This window comes from Odontesthes bonariensis, chromosome 2, assembly GCF_027942865.1.
Source record: "Odontesthes bonariensis isolate fOdoBon6 chromosome 2, fOdoBon6.hap1, whole genome shotgun sequence".
In the NCBI taxonomy this organism is placed as follows: domain Eukaryota; kingdom Metazoa; phylum Chordata; class Actinopteri; order Atheriniformes; family Atherinopsidae; genus Odontesthes; species Odontesthes bonariensis.
This window is the reverse complement of record NC_134507.1, coordinates 45249295-45270498: the sequence shown is the minus strand read 5'-3', so window position 1 is coordinate 45270498 and position 21204 is coordinate 45249295. Positions and strand designations below refer to the sequence as shown.

The 21204-nt window shown below is 41.8% G+C and overlaps 1 protein-coding gene across 3 annotated transcripts in view; it reads left to right on the top strand.

Annotated features, from left to right (window-relative positions):
* The window catches only part of piezo1 (piezo type mechanosensitive ion channel component 1 (Er blood group)), a 146516-nt gene that overhangs the window by 44018 nt on the left and 81294 nt on the right, over nucleotides 1-21204 (top strand). For all 3 annotated transcript variants that reach the window (XM_075482342.1, XM_075482335.1, XM_075482351.1), the window contains exons 4-7: nucleotides 932-1073; nucleotides 8683-8899; nucleotides 11831-12044; nucleotides 20945-21116. In XM_075482342.1, coding sequence (XP_075338457.1) covers nucleotides 932-1073; nucleotides 8683-8899; nucleotides 11831-12044; nucleotides 20945-21116 — 745 coding nt within the window. The remainder of the gene's footprint in view (nucleotides 1-931; nucleotides 1074-8682; nucleotides 8900-11830; nucleotides 12045-20944; nucleotides 21117-21204) is intronic.

Below are 21204 nucleotides of genomic sequence, written 5' to 3'. Positions count from 1 at the left end.
TGAGGAACTCCATGACTTACTCTGGTGTGTGAGGAAGATTCTTCATTTACAAGAACAAACTGAAATCTATCAGATAAATATGATTTAAACCAGCCTAATGCAGTTCCTTTAATCCCAATAACATGTTCAAGTCTGTGTAATAAGATACTGTGATCGACCGTATCAAATGCAGCACTGAGATCCAACAGGACAAGCACAGACACAAGTCCGCTATCAGAGGCTAAGAGGAGATCATTGGTAACTTTCAGCAGTGCAGTTTCTGTGCTATGATGCACTCTGAATCCTGACTGAAACTCTTCAAACAGATTATTTCTGTGTAAATGATCACAAAGCTGAGCTGCAACTATTTTTTCAAGAACTTTAGACATAAAAGGGAGATTGGATATGGGTCTATAATGAGCCAACACTTCTGAATCAAGAGTAGGTTTTTTAAGTAAAGGTTTAATTACAGCAACCTTAAAAGTCTGAGGTACATATCCTGTCAACAAAGACAGATTGATCAAATCCAATATGGAAGTGTCAATTAATGGGAAAACCTCCTTGAACAGTTTGGTTGGGATTGGGTCTAAAACACAAGTTGATGGTTTAGAAGAGACTATTGCTGTTGTTAGAATAGAATGTTAGTAGAATGGTGTATGAATGAGAATTACTGTGTAAAGTGTTAAAGGTGGAAATAAGGCAGTTTACTCCAGTTCCTACCTGTTTTTGGTGCTGGGTGCTGCTGGTGGTGGCTCCTCATTCTCTGTTCAATGATGCATCCACCACTGCTCAGTACACAGCAAAGTTAAAAAAAAAAAAAAATACAGGCAAAGGTCCTGGTCACTGCAGATAGGTAGAAAGCCACACACTTTAAGTGAGTAATAAATATACAAACAGTAAATGAAATGTGGAATATTTTTGGGACTTTACCATGCATGCTTGTGTATTGTAGGCTTCCCCTGGATGATCCTTGGAACATGTTACGCCTTCTGTGTCCTGATGTAGGCGTGTGTGTGACATCCCTGGTAACAATCGTCCTCTGCAGCAGATTGGTCAGGAACAGAGAAATGGTGGCTGCTGCCAACATAACAATGGTAAGTCACTGTTTAACTTTAAAAGAGCCAAAAAGAATAAAGAGACAGAGACTCATGACCAGTTTCATGTCCAATTGAGTTGATCACCCTCTCTTTAAAGTTGTATTGTTAAGAAGTCAAACTCATTGACCATTTATAAAGATGGATAAACCCCCTGCGAAATCACCTATAGATTTTTTAAAGAGCAGTCTTAAAGCTCAAAGCTTGGCTCCGACTGCAGCCATCTTGACGGTGCCTGACATCTGCCTAACCTCTCCAGAAGTGGGCAACAAGGAGGTTCCTCAGTTGAGCTGAAAGAGGAGGTGGGTGTTCAGCCCCACCCACTTGGAAGCTGCCAAGTGAGCTAAAGCTAATATGCTAGACTACAAAGCTGCCTCTTTATGTTTCTAACTGTTGAGACTTACAAATACTAAACTAATTTATTTCAATCCATAAGTGTGGTAATTTTTTATACTAGGTTTTGTTGAGACTTTGAAAAATGTGGTCAATGCCCTTTTAACTTAAACTCAAAATACAAATAATTTAATACATTTAATACATCAAGTAATTCTCACCATTAATAATTAATTTTATATTAATCACAAATGATAATAAAAACAATTGTAGATCTTCAGTTTGATTGTCACATAACTAATATCACAAAGAATAATCCTCTGTACTTCAAATGCAAATGTGCATGCACATGCATTCTGTATTTCACTCTGATACATATGAACAAACATATGACTGACTATATAAACTTCTGTGTGGACAACACCATCCCCACCAGAACAGTGAGATGCTTCCCTAATAACAAACCCTGGATCACTAGTGAGCTTAAGGAACTATTGAACAGGAAAAAAAGAGCCTTTAGGGAGTGAGACAGGGAGTTACTGAGGAGTATACAGAAGCAGCTCAAAGTCAAGATCAGAGAGAGCAAGGAGGTGTATAGAAAGAAGCTTGAGAGTAAACTGCAGAGGAACAATATCAGAGATGTGTGGTCAGGAATGAAGAAGATCACAGGCCTCAAGCAGAGGGAGGATCGGATGGATGGAAGTCTGGACAGAGCAAATGAGCTGAACACATTCTTCAATAGGTTCAGTTCAGGAACAAGCTCACCATCCTCCCCTCCTGTTCCCAGCCAAAGAGACATCCCACCCTCCTCTGACCCACAGCTTTCCTGTAACATCTCCACCTCCACCTCAGTCATGGATTCTTCTGCTTCCACTAGTTTGTCTTCAACCAAATCAGGAGATGCTGCTGTCCCCTTTGCCTCCCCCTCCCACTTTTCTGTTTCTAGAAGTCAGGTGAAGAGGCAGTTGGAGAGACTGAACCGGAACAAGGCTGCAGGTCCAGATGGTGTCAGCCCCCGAGTCCTGAAGGCCTGTGCAGAGCAGCTCTGTGGGATTCTGCAACACCTTTTCAACCTTGGCTTGATCCAAGAGAAGGTACCACTGTTGTGGAAGACATCCTGTCTGGTTCCGGTACCAAAGAAAACTCACCCTTCAGTCATCAATGACTACAGACCTGTTGCCCTGACGTCCCACATCATGAAGGTCCTGGAGAGACTCCTGTTGACCCACCTGTGTAAGCAAACCAGCACATATCAGGACCCCCTGCAGTTTGCTTATCGCCATGGAGTTGGAGTTGAAGACGCTATCATACACCTGCTTCAACAAACCCACTGTCATCTGGACAAAGCAGGCAGCACTGTGAGGATCATGTTCTTTGATTTCTCCAGTGCATTTAACACAATCCAGCCTGATCTGCTTCGTCTGAAACTCCAGAAGACTCAGGTGGAGGCCTCAACAATCACCTGGATTAATGACTACCTGACAAACAGACCACAGTTTGTCAGACTGAAGAATTGTGTGTCTAACCAGGTGATCAGCAGCACAGGAGCACCACAGGGGACTGTACTCTCACCATTCCTTTTCACTCTGTACACTTCAGACTTCCAGTACAAGTCAGACTCCTGTCATCTACAGAAATATTCAGATGACTCTGCAGTTGTCGGGTGTATCAGAGATGGACAAGAAGCTGAGTACAGAGAGCTGGTGGACCGCTTTGTGGCATGGTGTGGGAACAATCATCTCATCTTGAATTTTAACAAAACAAAGGAGATGATTGTAGATTTCAGGAGAAACAGGGTCAGATCAAACCCTGTTTCCATCATGGGAGAAGAAGTGGAGGTGGTTGAGGAATATAAATACCTTGGTGTTCATGTGGACAACAGACTGGACTGGAGACACAACAGTGAAGCCATCTACAAGAAAGGACAGAGCAGACTGTACTTCTTGAGGAAGCTAAGGTCCTTCAAGGTTTGCAACAAGATGTTGCAGATCTTCTACAAGTCTGTTGTTGAGAGCGTCATTTCCTCTTGCGTCATCTGTTGGGGCAGCAGCATCAGAACCAGGGACCTAAAAAGACTCAACAACCTGATAAGGAAGGCTGGTTCTGTTCTGGGGACGAATGTGGAACCTCTGGAGACAATAATGCAAAGAAGGATTTTGCATAAAATCAGGAGAATTATGGACAACCCTGAACATCCTCTCCATGAGACTGTTATCAGAAAACAGAGTCTCTTCACTCAAAGGCTTCTTCAGTTTGGATGCAAAACGGACCGCTACAGGAAATCATTCCTGCCCACAGCCATCAGCATCTATAATAACTCCTTGATTTAATTTAGTTACATCAACATTTAATTTCCCTCTGGGATAAATAAAGTATTTTTGAATTGAATTGAATTGAATATCTGCAGAGGAATTTAACTTCCTGTTGACAGCACTGTGTCAGATCACTGTTCTGTGTATAACTGCTGAGGAAGAAAATTAATAAGAGATTTTAGTTTTTATTTGTGTCATGAGAATATTGCTTTGAGATAAAAACTGAACAAAAAAGAGTATTTAGCATGGCAGTATTTAACTTAACTGGACAACAAAGTGGAATGCACGTAATGCAGGATTAAGATAGTTTACCACAGTTCTACCAGTGCAATGAGGACTTACTTACTAAACCGTCACAAATATGTTGACCTTCAGGAGCAAAAAGACCAGACGGAAAGTCTAATTGAGTTTAATTGGCTTGATTATTCAACCTCAAAAATCACTTAAAATGCTCATCCTTAATGTGAATGTTTGGGTGTTTGAATTGTAAAAGGAAAAAATAGAATTATAGAATAGAATTTTTGCGCTTTTTTAAATATGCAGTAAACTAGACCTTAAGTCAGACAAGCAATTCCTATTATCATGAATGTCCATGATTGCTGCATAAGTATATAAAATATAACATAACTAACCGATCATTCTCACCATGTTTATTTAGACTTTCAGGGCTTCTACGCACTAAGCATACAGTTGTGTGTGGGGCATGTCGGGAGCATCAGTGAATGTCTGGTTCACTTGTATTTTCAGGAGGTAACCCATCGTCCGCATTTCAGGGATCCACCTTTTTTTTTCTTTTGGATCTAAACGTCCCTCAGGTGGTTAGCTCTTTAACTCTCCATCACCTTTGGAGGTATCTTGCACTTTGATTTTGGTACTTCCACCTTGGTTGTGACCAGTGTTCGAATTATCCACCGGGCTTCGGGGGGGTCGGACTTTTTGCGGATCAATTGATGACGTCACCCCCCCCCCCCCCCCAAAAAAAAAATCATGACATGCAAACACAACAATACGTTATCATTTGCAAACTCCCTGCTAGAGCCTCAGATGAATCAAGTGACCACGTTCGCGGGAAGATCACATCAAAGCACTCGTCTCCGTAAACTCCGTGTTGCCAGATTGGGCTGTTTTAGATGACCGTCTGCGGGTAAAAATGGGTAGGCCTATTGGGCGAGTTTTTCTGTATCTGTATGTGGCTCTATGGCCATAGAAATAAATAGAATTCAGTTTAGACTGGTTTAGTCTAGATTTAGTGCCTCCAGGCGGGGTTTGAGCATGTTTGGAAATCATCTGGCAACCCTGCAAAATCCGCGCTGCGCAGGTGAATTCAGCTCAACTCTGCACGCAGCACTGTCAAGTTCAACCACCTAGCCAAAGTTTGTCTCACACACGTTGCTGCAGCAGGACGTTGCTAACTTTCCAGTTAGCAACAAGCACAGCAGCAGAACCAACACATGCAGAATAATACATAAATATTAAACCTAGCAACGACCCAACTTCAAACAGCTGTATGGCTTACCAAAAGCCCACTAGCAAACTAGCAACTAGCCTACATCATGTAGTGCCCATGAGACGCAATCAATAAATGTCAATCAGCAAAGTGAACCCAATGACGCATACAGAATCAAGCTGTAAATTATCAGACTACAACTGCCAAATTCAACATAGCTTGTAATGTCCGCTGTAAACAGTGTGCGCTTTTCTTGAGATTGAAAAGTGCTATCAGACAGCCCCGTGGTGCTAGTAGTCATGGTATACTGCTAGCTGCTACATGAAATGGCTTCAAACACAGTCAAAATTATGATTAATCCTATATTTGTCACGGCGGACATATGGTAAGGAATCTCATTTTTCCTACCTCTTTGTGGGCATGCTATCCTTTTTGCCTCCTTGCTAGACACAGCTATCCTTGCTTCTTGCTTGGTGGAGTCACACTATCCATTTGCCTTCTTCTAACTTAGTTAAATGATAATATTCCAATTGTGCTTTAAACACATGATAAGCCTTGTACTTTATTTTCTGACATCAAGTATGTTGGTTGGTGTATTCTGGATTAGAGCAGTCCGCCTCTGTCTTTGAACTGGGACTACTTGTGCATGTTGACTCGATGGAATTCCTCTGATGTAGTCCTAGGCTAACTTTTTTCTCATGGGAGAAAGGGAAGGGCGGTCACCTGTCTTGAGTGTTTGTAAGTTCAGTGCTTTAAAGTTGAAATAATATTAGTCTGATTTGTTAGATTCATTTAACAAATCACGGGAAACCTCCACCTTGACAGCTTAATTCCACGCGCTCGCATCTCAAACATCATTTTAACGGGCATCAAAACCCTGCATCTCAGTGCTGCCGATGTTTTGGACTATCGCGAGCTGCCTGCGAACATGCGAAACGCCCGCTGGTGGTACAGTCCATTGAAGGGGTGTTCCAAAATGCATTTTATTTGGTTATTCATAGTACACGTTGAAAAATACTAAGTAATAAGACATTTTCAACACCTGATTTTAATAATAGATCAATTTTTTCAGTACCCCCCAAAAGTGTAATTTAGTCCCATTTGGGGGGTATCAAGTCTCAATCGGGGGGGTCAGACCCCCCCGGTACCCCCCGTAATACGAACACTGGTTGTGACGTCTCAGAGGCTTAACCTTCCATCATGGTTCCTCCTCTCACTCACTGGGTTTCAGCCGCACGGTGCACACACATCGCATTGGGGGCCATCTTCCTGATGTATTCCCATGTTGCCTTCTGGTAGTTCAACCCTTCAGTTGTGATCTTTTTGCCTCAGTTACCATTTGATACCATTCAGCCACATTTATCTAGTGCAAATGACATCCCGATGTCCTTTCTGTACAACCTGGTGAGATGTATCAGTAAGTCTACGCCTCCCTCAGACCTTGCACACAGCTTGGTGGCTGATGGTTGCTTCACTTCAGAAGGGGATCCATAGCCATTGTTTGTGATGATCAGATGATCATTTAACCAGTCTGGTAGAGTCCCATCCATTGCCAGCTGCTTCATTTGTGCTGCAACGTGAAGCACAAGTAGTTACTTTTGCCACTAAGTGTGTATCAGTGTATCGTGTCGGGGCCTGGTGCGGTCTAGCTGTTCATACATGAGTCCTTTTCTTGGATAACTCCTGCTGTGATGGTCGGACCACAGAGACAACTATCCATCTCTTTTGAACCAAACTGATGAGCCTGAGCCTGTTTTCTTTGCAGACTGAATCCAAAGCTACATTCATATTTGCAATTTCTAAAGCTACAGCTCAGCTACCTTTTCTGCTTAAAGGTCCAATGACATGCATTTCCATATTTTCTGGCTTATTTTTGTATATTTATGCAGAAAGAATTAATTTTAAACCAGTAGTCTTGAACTCTTGCACAAGACTTCCCCCCCCCCACACCCTTTTACTCTTAAGTCACAGTGAGTGAAAAGCAGAATTCTTTCTTTGTAATGGAATTTTCTTGGCAGTGTGCACGCATGGGAGCTCGTGAGTGCATGTTACCCACCGTAAGCCCTGAAAGAGGACGTGACCTCGAGCCAAAGAATGAGTGATCCACTTTTCAGAACATGGTACTCTTCAAGAGAATGTGTTTTTGGTTGTGAGGGCAAGTTGGACTCTTTACAGCTTTCTTGGATCAGTGGATGTGGTTCGTTTCTCCAACACAATCAGGAAAAGGTTTGGACTTCATGGATGACAGTTTTACGGACATAAACCAGTACGACACCGGCTTTGTAGGGTGACTTAAACTGAAATTGGGGGTGTTCCAACACTATAAGGGCACAAGTCTGAACCACAAGGGGAGAGTGAAACTGTTTCAAATATCTGTGTCGTGTTGGCATTCGAAGTAAGAACGGACTTTAGTAAAAACTTCATGGTTACAGAGAGTGAAAGGCAGATAGGGGGGTTAATGTGTATGTATGTATGTATCTATCTGATGCTGCAACAATGTCAATTTCCCCACTGTGGGACTAATAATGGTTTACAAGACAACTGAACATATCGATTTGTTGCTTCTCCAACTGCTCAGAGACACGGATTTACTTATACAAGCAGTTTCCGAGCATTGTTACCAAACTGAGATAGCCTAGGAAGCCAGACCCCTACAGCAAAAAGCTGTACAGGGGTCTAGTGACGCTGGATAGCAGTGTGGGCGGGATAAACGGTTGTCTGTTAAGTTGCCCCTGCACTCAACGCCACGCAATAGGATGGCGCAACAACCAATCAGAGCGATGAAGAAGGATTACGTAGTCAGCGCGACCCATGTGGAGACCCATGCGTTGTCCCACCAACGGAGCAAGCTGGTAAATTAAACTTTTACCGGGCAAAACTCCGAAAACGTCCTTTTTTTTCAAGAAAAACTTAAGTGCAGTTCTCTCTGGAACTACACACTGAAACGTCGCACCTCTGTCGTCACTAGGTAGCCCGGCCTCCAACCACGCTCCTCACGATTTGATTGGCCTGATTAAGTTTCGATTTTCAGCCTCGCAAAACGACCACAACTGACTAGACTAGCCCGGGAGCAAATTCAATTTGCGGTCGCTAGGGGCGTCTAGATTTCTAGGCTAAAACTGAGATGTCCTGCTGTAATCTTTGTTGGGACAGTTTGTTGTGCTGCTCACTTTTATCAGCAGGAAATGAGTCTTCCCTTGATGCTAGAATTTGAATGACTTGGGCTGTTTTGTGTCAATAGGTGGTCTTTAGTGGAGAAGAGAGCACTAATAATTTTTATACCCAGTATTTCTTACTTGATGTTTTCTTTAATCATTTATGTTTTGCTGAGTGGTTTATAATGTAATTTTTTTTTGTGATACGACATAATGAGCGTCTAGATTTATTTCTGCATTACTCTGATTTTAAAACACTATTCATGGTCCAACACAACACCTGCACTGTCTGAAACAGAAGAAAACTCATTCAACTATAATGTAGTAACACTAGCTTTGCTTTTATTTCTTTCACACCTTAGGTAGAAGATGATCCTGCAGAAGATACAACAGACGATGAGGAGGATGAAGAGACATCAGATGATGAAGTTGAAGAAGATAAGTCATTGCAAGGTGACCCTGATGAGGTTTCCACAGCAACCAAAGCAAAGCAACTGGCTGAACGTTTGAAGGTCACAGCCCGTAAAGTTCTCGGTGACCTTGGGAGAATCTCAGCCATCAGCCTGCTGGGTTTGGCTGGTAAGATCTGGTGAACATTTCAAATTTACCTTCAGATTTGTGTTGTTAGGCTGTGTAAATTTGGATGACATCTATAGACAGTATTCACCAGTTTTTATTTATCTGTTGTTTGACTGTATCAGACCAGTGGAGACGTTTAGAAAAAGAGAGCTGGATAATGACATCCAATTAAGGTCTAGAGACCAGAGGGAACCTTTATTGCTAAGGTCATTTTTGCCCACGTTGTATTCACTCAAATGTCTGGGCCATCATACAACCATGCCACTGACACTGTTTCTATGGGTTTTATTCCAATGAGGATGTGTGATTTTATTCACATCAGCATTATGTAAAGATAGTCTTGCTGATAGTGTACTGGTATCTTCTCTGGACCACAGCTCTTTTAAAATAGACTGAGGCAAAGTGTTGCATCCTCTGGACTAAAAAGGAAAGCTTGTTATCAGTGCTTAGTTTAAAAGCCTGCATATCTGATGGTATTGGGATGCATTAGTACCTACGGAACTGGTAACTTTCACATCTGGAAAGGCCCCATCTGTTAGGGTTTGTCAGTAAGGGGGTTGGCAGGACACGGATGTGGACTTCAAAGGTAAGAACAAACTTGGTTTATTTTTCAAAACAACAATACTCAAAACAAAGGCGCAGCTGAGCCGGATGACGTAACTAAACTGTACAAATAAAACATGAGTATGAACGTGACAAAAAAACAAAAGACTTGACATGACTTGAAAACACTTAACTTGGTAGACGTGGTGTTGCGTGGCGTGACGTGGCATGAAAGGTGAAAACAGCGTAAGAAATTCACAACTGAATGGGGAAACCTGAAAACTAAATATGAACAGGGTGATTGGTAAATGAGTGCAGCTGATGACAATGGACAGGTGTCATTGAAACCGGAGACTGTCCGGCAGGCGGCCAGACATCCGGCGACGTGGCAGGAGCAGCCGGAGACTGTCCGGTGCTAGAGGAATGGTTAGGGTGACTAATCCGGCTGGTGAATTGTCCAATGTGGAAGTTCTGTCATTACGTAAGCATTCCAGGTCTGAGGGGGGGGGGGGTGCTGGCTGTGGTGTAAGGTCCTGAGTCGGCAGTGGGGTGAGCAGGCAGGAAGAGGAGCAGAAAGACGAATGGAATCCAACCAAAGATGATGATACAGGTACAAGGAAACCAGAGCACGGAGAATGGACGAGGGAAATGAGCAGCAATACTGCAGAAGACAAAAGGCAAGGTAGGCCCTAGGGATAAACTTGCTACTGAGGAGTGAGCCGAATTACCAGTTGGGAAGTGAGACAATCTGGCGAAGACTCGTTGCTCCTGCAGCTCCTATAAGGACATCCTGATGAGGGCCGATGGGAAGCAGGTGTGATAGCAGAAGCAAACCAGACTCTGCCCAGGGTTCCTTGGAAGCCTGCCCAGCACACCTAAGACTCAGAAACCAAAACAACAGCACAGCCAAGCATGATCGTGGCAGAACTGATGTGGAGCAGCTGTGCCTGAGAAACCTGCTAGAGCAGAGAGCCAACCATGTGGCCACAACCACATCACACTCACACAGGGGAAGACGAGACAAACAACACACACAGGGAGAAGGGGAAGTCAAACGGAAGGGCACGTTACAAAATCTGGAGATTCATGACAGTTTCTGCCCGGGGCTTTGCAGATGACACCCTGCCAAGTCCTTTTCCAGTTCCCGTTCCTACACTGGGGTATACAGATCTCACCCCACTTGTTCCTGTCACTGCACTGGGATCTGGCGGCACTACACCACAACCCTATTCCCTCAATTCCAAATCCCCAAGGGGGGCCAGAAGGGGGCTTCTCCACCTGTATGCGAGGGCGCCTGCTAGGGAACTGCTTCACTAGTCTCTGTCTGCCTGTCCTGTCTGCTAGTCAGCCGACCTCCACCTTGTCTGCCTTTCTTCTGTCATGTCTGTCAGGCTTACTCTACATCCATGGTGATTCCTGCGCAGATGACTCCATCAGCCTCCAGGATGCCCTCTTGACCACTTGTCTGGTTGGTTTCTCATCCAGACACCCTATGTTTATAGGGTTTTAGTATTTTGGTTTTGTATTGTAGTTTATCTTCAGTCTTTGTTGTTGTCTCTACCACAATGTTTCCCGGTCTTGCTGTTTCTTTATGCTTGCTTTTTGTTCGTTTGGAGTTTTTTTTTTTTTTGGTAAGTTTTTGGATATCCTGTTTCCTTGGTTTGTTTAATAGACTTCATTGGTTCATCATTAGTTTACCTCTGTATGCATTTGAGTCCACCATAATCTTCTCTACCATGGATCACACCACCATCGATGCTGAAAGGTATATACGGTTTTTAGAGCAATATATGCTCCCATCCAGATACTCCCATCAATTTCAGCAAGACAATGCAAAGCCATAAATTCATCTATTCCAACAGCATAGTTTGGTAGTAGAAGAGTCCGGGTGCTGGACTGACCTGCCTGCAGTCTCGATCTTTCACATACCGAAAACATTTGGAGGATCATTAAACAGAAATTATGACAAAGAAGAGCCAGGACTGCTGAGCAGCAGAATCCTATGTCAGACAAAAATGGGACAACATTCCTCTCCCAAAGGTCCAGCAGATGGTCTCCTCAGTTCCCAGATGTTTACAGACCTGTTGTTAAAAGAAGAGGGGATGCTACACAGCGGGGAAACATGGACCTGTCCCAACGTTTTTGTTGCCATCAAATTCAATATGAGTTAACATTTGAACGAAATAGTAAAATACCTCTCTATCATCATTTGACATGGTAATAATGTTATATTGTATTGTATGAATTAAATATTGGTTTATGAAAATCATAGTATTTGGTTTTTATTCACGATTTGCAAATCGTCCCAACTTTTTCGGAATTGGGGTTGCATATAAAAGTGTAGATTCTACATAGATTAAATATATGTCTCTCGTCTTTTCTACCCAGGCATCACACTGCCCTCTGCCTTCTCAGCCATCTACTTCTTGCTTTTCATTGGTGTGTGCTCATGGTGGGCATGCCATCTCCCCATCAGTCACCTGGGTTTCAACGCATTCTGTGTGATGGTGGGCTTCTTCACTGCAGGTCACATGGTTTGTCTGTACTTGTACCAGAGTTTACTGGCCCAGGCCCTCTTCCCCCCACACAGCTTGTGGGCCAGGTAAGACTGTAACACTGTGCATGAAGTCAAAGTCAAATTTATTTGTAGCACATTTCATGTACAAACAATTCAAAGTGCTTTACATAAAATAAAAGCATTGCAGTGGGAAGTGTAAGAAGCAATAAAAATACATAAAAGAATATAAAGAGAAACAAATAAAATCATTTAAATGAATTTAAAAACAAGCAACAGTCCGGATAAGTTCAAAGATAGCGTGCAGATTTCATGCATAGACACATGAGAACAGAAATGTTTTTAACCTGGATTTAAAAATGTCTCCATTTGGTGAAAGTTTAATCTCCAGTGGCAGTTTGTTCCACTTGTTTGCAGCATAACAGCTAAATGCTGCTTCTCCATGTTTAGTCTGGACTCTGGACTGGACCAGCTGACCTGAGTCCTTGGATCTAAGAGCTCTGCTGGCTTTATATTCTCTGAACATATCACAGATTGTAAACCATCAGCAGGCTTTTAAAATCTATTCTATGACTGACTGGAAGCCAGAGTAAAGATTTTAAAACTGGTGTGATGTGTTCAGATCTCTTAGTCCGGGTTAAAACTCCAGCAGCAGCGTTCTGGAGGAGCTGCAGATGTTTAATGCTCTTTGTGGGAAGTCCAGTTAAAAGAGCATTACAGTAATCGAGTCTACTGGAGATGAATGCATGGATGAGTTTCTCCTGGTCTGTTTGGGAGAGGAAACCTTTAATTCTGTTGATGTTTCTGAGATGGTAAAAAGCTGCCTTGGTGACAGCTTTTTTTTTTTTATGCATGTGTTTATTAGTTTTTGTTTGCGAATTACATCAAGTCAAACAAGGCATTAATACATGCAACAAAGCAAACTTTTCCTCCCTATTCTCCCTCCCCTCCCCTCTTCCCCCCACCAAATAAGTATAAGAAAAACATGTTAAAACTCTAAAAATAATATGAAGATAAAGTAAAAAAGCAATAAGTAAATAAATAAATGAAATAAAAACAAGACATAAAAATAGAGATAGATGAATAAGTATATAATAATACATACTTTTTAAATATTTGTACTGAAAACAGTTACAGCGTTGCTGTACAAATACAATGAGTGTTAAGGGCGTTTCTCAGAGCATTATGTCGTATTACGCAGACATTCTACTCCCTCAAAGTCTCTTCTTGCTGGAGCAAGTTACCAACATTAGCATCATGTCTTAGAAAACTTATAAAAGGTCTCCAGGTATCATCAAAAACATGTTGTTTCCGTCTAATAATGTATGTTATCTTTTCCATTGTCATGTTTGATGCCATCTCTTTAATCCATCGTCCAATTCTTGGTCCATCAATCTTTTTCCAATGAAAGGAAATGATATGTTTAGCTTGTAATATACACATATCTACAAGTCTAGATTCTTTACTTTGTAAGTGTGGTATAGTTGGGTATATGCCCAGAAGGAAAAGCTTAGGGTCCAGTGGTAACTTCTTAGCTAATATTTGATCGATCATATTAATAATATCTTGCCAAAAGGATTTCACTATCACACATTCCCATATGCAGTGGTATAACGTTCCTTTTGTTTCATTGCACTTAATACATGTATCAGGGATGTTATTATTAAACTTGTGTAGTTTGACTGGGGTTATGTATGTACGCATCAGCCACTTATACTGAATAAGTTTCAGATTGCTGTTAATTGTTTGTTTCTGAGCCTTCATACATGCCCCTTTCCAGTCTTGTAGTGATATTTCATCGCCTATATCTTCCATCCACAGTCTCAACTTATGTTTTGAAGATTCATCAGACCCAGATATGAATAAATCGTACAGGGATGAGATTAAACCTTTATCATAACAATGTCCTATAATTGCTGCCTCTAATGAGGAAGTGATAGGTATGTCCAGTGAATGTTTTTGAGAAGACGATATAAAATTTCTAATTTGAAGGTATTTAAAGAAATGCGTTTTTGGGATGTTATATTTGGTTGATATTTCTGAAAAGGACATAAATACACCATCTTTTCTGTACATATCTTGCACTTTCCTTAATCCCTTTTCAGCCCACGTTCTGAATCCTGAATCGCTACTCCCTGGTTTGAAATTGGTATTACCCCAAATAGGACTAAAACGTGACCAAGACGGGTTGATGTTCAAATATTTACAAGTATCAAACCAAATGTCAATCATATTTAATACGATAGGGTTGTCTGTATTTTTCCTCAGACTTTTCCGATCCGCTGAATGCAAAAACAAGTTAAGTGGTAAGCTAGGCCTCACCGAGCAAGATTCCAAGTCTATCCAGGCAGGGGTGTTTTCAGAAGAGAAGTAAAACATGATGGACCGCAGTTGAGCTGCCCAGTAGTACCACTGGATGTTTGGGCACTGAAGGCCTCCTCGATCGTATGGAAGATATATTAAAGATAAACGTAATCTTGGACGTTTATTTTGCCAAATAAAGTTGGTAAACAATTTTCTAATTCTAGTAAACATGGAAGAGGGAGGGGGTGAGGGGATATTTTGGAATAAATAAATAAATTTAGGAAGAATGTTCATTTTTAGGATATTTATCATGCCAATCATTGAAATTGGTAATGATGTCCAGCGTTCTAGAGACGAGGTTGTAGTTTCCTGCAGTGAGTCATAATTTATTTGAGAGATTTTGTTCACATCTGGAAAAATTTTTATACCCAAATATGTAAAATGATCTGTAGAGTTAAAAGGAGAGACGCGGACCTTGCCATTTATCCTATCCGAGTCATTAAGTAACATTATAGAGGACTTTGAATTATTAATTTTGTATCCAGATATTTTTCCAAAGGTTTCAATAAGATCTATAAGTGCTGGAATGGAACTATTCAATTTTTTAAGGAACAAAATTACGTCGTCGGCAAAAAGCGCTATCTTATGTTCCATCTGACCCTCCAAAATTCCATAAATATCTGTTTGTGTCCTAATTGCTATGGCAAGTGGTTCTATTGCAAGAACAAACAGTAATGGAGATAGGGGGCTTCCTTGTGGGCAACTTCTAGAGATATTAAATGGTTTAGTCCTGTACAAAGCAATCTGACCCATTTACAAAATCTAACTCCAAAGCCAAAGCGGGCAAGCACTTCGAACAGATAAGGCCACTCGACACGGTCGAAAGCCTTCTCTGCATCAAGTGAAAGCAAGGCTGTGTCTTTTGCCGCTCTTTGTTTGTGTAGAATATTCAGTACTCGCCTGACATTGTGACACCTTTGTCTACCTTGGATAAATCCATTTTGATCCCCTCCCACCAGTCGAGAGAGCTGGCCTTCTAATCTTCTTGCAAGAACTTTGCATAATATTTTTGTGTCTGAATTTAGGAGGCTAATTGGCCGCATATTTTCGCATTTTGTATTTGGTTTTCCCGGTTTTGGAAGCAGTGTAATTAAGGCAACCCTCATGGATGTGGGAAGGAGACCATTCCTGAAGGATTCCTGAAACAGCTCCAATAAGGGTGTCAGTAATTTGAGTTTAAATGTTTTGTATAGATCTATGGGAATGCCATCTAGGCCTGCTGCTTTTCCGGCCTGCATAGAGCCCATTGCATCTGCTATCTCCTGTTTTGTTATTTCTTCATCTAATGTCTTACTCTCCTCTTCAGGAAGTTTTGGGATATTGAGGTCATTCAAAAACTTTATCTGCCCGTCCAGGTCAGAAGAGCATTCAGAACTATATAGTCTCTCATAGAAGGCCCTGAACGTCTCACTAATTTCTTCAGGATTCACAACAGTTTTCCCATTTGAAGTTTCTATATAATTAATTGACCTTTCTGTTTGTTGTTGTTTAATGCGCCACGCTAATATTTTCCCAGATTTTTCCCCTTGTTCATAGTATGATTGTTTGAGTTTCAGCAGGTTGGCAGCTGTTTTGTTAGCTGATAGTTCATTATACTGAGATCTGAGAACAAGAAGTTCTGCATGCTTCTCTGGTGAGCTACATTTATTTTGATAGAGATCGGTTTCAAGTCTTTTAATTTTCCCTTCTAGCGTCCTCATTTCCATTTGTGCTCTCTTTTTTTTTGAGCTAGTGAAACAGATAATTTGACCCCTAATGAAGGCCTTAAATGCCTCCCACCTTATACTAGCCGAAGTTTCAGAGGTGTTACATTCAAAATACAGGTCAATTTGTTTATCTAAGAAATCTACAAATGCAGGGTCCATAAGCCACTCTGGTTGGAAGCGCCATTTTGGAGGGTCTCTTACAAGCTTGACATCTTCATATATGAAGGATACTGCTGCATGGTCAGATAGAACTATGCTGCTATACCGGCACTCCCTAATTTTGGAAACAAGTAATGCTGAAACTAGGAAAAAATCTATTCGTGAATGAGTCTTGTAAGTGCCAGAATAGCAGGAGTACTCCACTGCATCTGGATTTCCATATCTCCATATATCCAATAAATTTAACTCTTTCATAAAATGGTGTATTGTCTTCCTCGATCTAGTATGAGTGTTATCAAAGCCTGATGATCTATCCCTTGACGGCTCTAGTGTGCAGTTGAAATCACCAGCTACTACATAGTGTCCTGAAAGATTTGAAATTGTCAGGAATAGATTGTTGTAGAATTTGGGGTCATCTTCGTTTGGCCCATAAACATTTATCAGATTTATATTTTCGGATAGCAAAGTACCTTGCACTATGATATATCTGCCAGCAGGATCCCCTACAACATTATGGATTTGGAAGGGGACTGACTTATGAATCAATATCATGACTCCTCTAGCATGAGTAGTATAAGGAGCAGAGAACACCTGACCCTGCCACCTTCTTCTTATCTTAGAGACATCCCCACTTAGCAGATGAGTTTCTTGTAAGAAAATTATTTTTGATTGTAAAAATTTTATCCTGCTCATCACTTGCTTTATCTTTGCAATTTTATTCAAACCTCTACAGTTCCATGAAGTGAATTTTAGCTTAAATAGATTATTTGTCATAGATTATTTGGGTCATATTAATGGTGCCCTGGAGAAAACATCCCCAAAGTAAGCATAGCAATGAGAGAAAAAAAAAAGAAGAGAAAAAACAACAACAAAAAACAAACAAAACAAAAAACTCTGAGGTACCATGTTGCTATGGAAACCCACCCACCCACCCCCCTCTTTTTAACAACCGCTTATGAAAGCTTGGTCCGAACCTAGGACCACCTACCTCTCTCTCACTTTTCTTTTTTACTCTAACTGCTTGAAACAATACTACACTAACCATTTAAACTCTTGTTCTTATTATTAAACAATGCAACTTTTCCAACCTCAACACACAGTTGTATTAAACTGACAAAATGTGAACACCAAGAGTCAAGCTGTCTCATACCTGTTATTCATCAGTGAGGATGGGTACATTTCTCAAGTTACTAAATACTTAGCCGTTGCTGGTCTTTTCTTTTTTAGTCTTTTCTTACAGTCCGTTTTAAATCCAGACTTTCACAATAGGGATAAACAAAAATACCGGCCATAAAAAGTTAAATAAACAGAGATACCATCCTCAGGTCCATTTTAGTCCCTCAGAGACTGGAGAAACTTGTCCGCTTCAGCCGGGTTTTGGAAGAGGTGAGATCTGTCATCATGTGTCACCAGGAGCCGCGCTGGGAAGATGATCCTGTGTTTGTTGATCCCCTTGTCGCGCAGCTTCCTCCGCACCTCATCATAGCTGCGCTGCATTTTATGCACTCCAGCAGAAAGATCCGGGTGAACGCGAACTTGCTCGTTGCCATGAAGGATTTTCCCTTTGATTCGCGCTGCCTTCAACACTCGCTCCCTGTCTCTGAAATTCAAGAATTTCATTATGAGAGTCCTTGGACGTCCCGTGCTTGAGTTAGGGGGCAGGGTGCCGATTCGATGTGCCCGTTCAATTACCGGAGCCTCCCGTGGCTCCAGCCCCAGGGCTCCCGGTAACCACCCCTCCAGAAATGCTGCGGCATCCTGGCCCTCTGCTTTCTCCGGTAAGCCCACCAGTCTCACGTTGTTGCGCCTACTTCTACATTCCAAGTCATCGACTTTATCGGTGAGAGTTTTCACGGTGTTTTCCAGTGTGTTGACTTTGGTTGATAGCTCATTAACGTTATCTTCCACATCTGAGATCCGTTGCTCAGCCTGTGCAATTCGCCCTGTGCATTCCTGCACCTGTTTTTTCACGTCGCTAATTGTTAGTTGCACAACGTCGATTTTCTTGTAAAGACCACTTTTCAATGAAACTATGGCTTTCATGATATCTTCGTTAGTTTTCTCGCCTGAATTGGGTGTTTCGCCGGCAATTTCTTCTTCAATGTCCTCCTCCACGAGTGGCATGGCGTCGCTCCTTTCTTCTCCCTCGGAGTGTTTGTCTTCTTGTCGTGGTTTTTGTTTGTCTTTTTTGTTTCCCTTAGGTGGCATTTTTATGTCCAAGTACTTTGATATTTGTGTTGCTTAAGTGTAAATCAAGTTCTGGTTAGTTTTGTAGGATTTATTACAAGCTAGCAGCAGAGCTCAAAAAGTTGTGACTACCTAGCACGCCGCCATAACCGGAAGTCCCTTGGTGACAGCTTTGATGTGGCTGCTGAAAGTTAGATCTGAGTCTGTCAACGTTCAGCTTTCCTGCATTCTCTTTTCAGGTTTTTGACCGTAGTCAGGCCCGTAGACAGGATTTTGCTTGGGGGGGTTCTTTTTGTATATTTTTGGGACTTTGTTCTAGTGGGGTCCGGGGCGGAAAATTTTGAAAATTCAACCCTTTGAGAGGTTTTCAAAGTAAGAAACGGAGACTGTAGATAACTGTTTCAGGCAATATTGTATTCAAAGAATGTATACATTTTCGATGAAGAATACGAATTTATTATATACATTTTTGTAATGCCTCCACATGCATCTTTTTAGACTTTGTAGAACACCCCCTGCCTACGGGCCTGCACCGTAAGGTCTTTGGGCTCTCACAGGCCTACCCACTAAGCTATTTTCATGTTTAACTCATCACATATGTATTTGACTGTGCGTGTGTCCTTAGCCATACTAACAAGATGATATTCACTCAATAGCGTAGCGTAGACTTCACAGGGTACTAAATATGCCAAGAGACATTTTAAGACGTAGTCAGAGCCCAAGCTTAAATAGTGGAAGGAAATTTACTTCTGATGTACAATAGGCTACACACATTAAAAGTTGCACAATATGTTTGAATGAAAACACCAATGAACACAATATTTCATCGATCAAAATGATTTTGGAGAAACGGTGTATAATGAGCAGATAGACAACACATGTGAAAACATTAATACAACTTCTTCAGGGGGTCTATTTTCGTTAGATATGCTAAGCTTAACGTTTAGCCTATCTAGCTTTAGCTATTTTCCAACTACATCCTGCAAATAGTTTACAATATCAACCTAGATGCTGCCTTAGCCTATAGGCCGATACGTGTATTTTATGACGTTTAATAGCCATGTCACTTAATTAGGCTATACCAGACGGTAAACGTTACGTGATTAGCCTACCGTGGTGGCTGAGTGTCCCACTCATTGCTGTTGGGATGGGGGTCAGAGTCGTAGCGTCCTCTGAACACTCTTCGCCACAAATCCAAATGAAGATAATTTGGGCAGTTTAGTCACCCTTCCATCTTGCTCTTTGCGTTCGTTCTGCTTCCTGCAGCCACTTTTGTGTTTGAAGGGCATGGGATTGCCTAATTATCGCTTAATCAACACGCAACGCAATGGAACACAACACAGCAGAATGGGACAATCGCAACGTGTGTGGGTGGGCTTTAGAATCTTTGGCAATAATATTACCCAGACATCCTTGATGGCAAGATTACTTAATAAACACGAGATTCTTTTCATTCAGCAAAAGGCAAAGGAGGCTAAATGTACATCATAAGTAAGGATGCGCCGCGCATATCAGTAATTGTTAACTCATCACCTGCCGCGACTCTCTCATGACAGCACTCTCTTTTAACTTTTAAATACTTCTTTAAAACTTCTGGCAGCTGAAATCCAGGGGAGGCGAGGAGGAACTATCATTTAGGGATAAGCCTCTGTATGACATGTATCATCGACAGATAGAAAAAGTGTCTGATATCGATAAGAATCTGAATGGATCATATTCAAGGCTTCCATTGTGGATGTGACTTCGAGGAGCTATGACAAGCAAGTCATTGGTGCCTATTGTGGTGGTAACCAAAGGACCCGCTGGTGGACAAAGGGCTCCAGTGTTAATGGTTGTTGAAGCTAAAATTGTATTGTCAAGCTGTGGAAGGAGCACTTTGAGTATCTCCTTAATCAGGCCAGCATGTCCTCTGTTGAGGAGGCAGACGCTGAGGACTTGGGGTAAGACTTGCCCATTGCAGTGGCAGAGGTTACCAAGGTAGTTCAAACGCTTCCTGGTGACATGGCATCAGGGATGGATGTGGATCATCTGAGATGCTGAAGGCTCTGGATTTTGTGGGGCTGTCTTTGCTGACATGCCTCTTAAATGTCACATGGATTTTCATCTCCCTATCTCCCTACACTCCCTATCTCCCGTGAGATCAGGGTTCTCAGACTCCTTGGATAAGTTTAAGCCAGGATATTGGAAAGGAGGCTCTGAGTCCTCTGTCAAACCTCTGATTCAAGTGGAGCAGTGTGGGAACAGTAGACCTTGCTGGACAACTGAGGGGATCATGAAAATTTGACCACCCAATCTACATGTTTTGTGGACCTGGAGAAGGCATATGGCTGGGTTTTCCCAGCAATTCTGAGCGACTTGCTGTGGGAGTACGGGGTCCAAGAGTTGCTGTTGTGAGCGATTAGGATCCTGCCAGCTTCTGCTTCCATCTTTTCGCATCTAATCTTAACGTTTTAACTACACCACATCATTGTTTTTATAATTGCATACATGTTTTGTACGTCACTCATTAACTGGCTCCTGTTTTATGACTCAGCTCTTCTCTCTGCCTCTTCATCTGTGTTTTTTGTCTAGACTTTTTGGTCTGAAGGACATCATCATACCAGGAAACTGTTCTCTACCTGATGAGCTCAACCTTAATGCTAATCATGATTGGCCAGTTTATGTCAACCCAGGAATACTCTTTTTCCTCTATGTTACTGTTGCAGCTGTCCTTAAAACAGGATGTCATTCAACACCTAACCAGGTACGTTTTCCTTTACATTGGTACTGAATGTATTAAACAGAAAGTATGACAATAACATGTGCCTGTTCTTCAGTGTTGTAATTTCAGT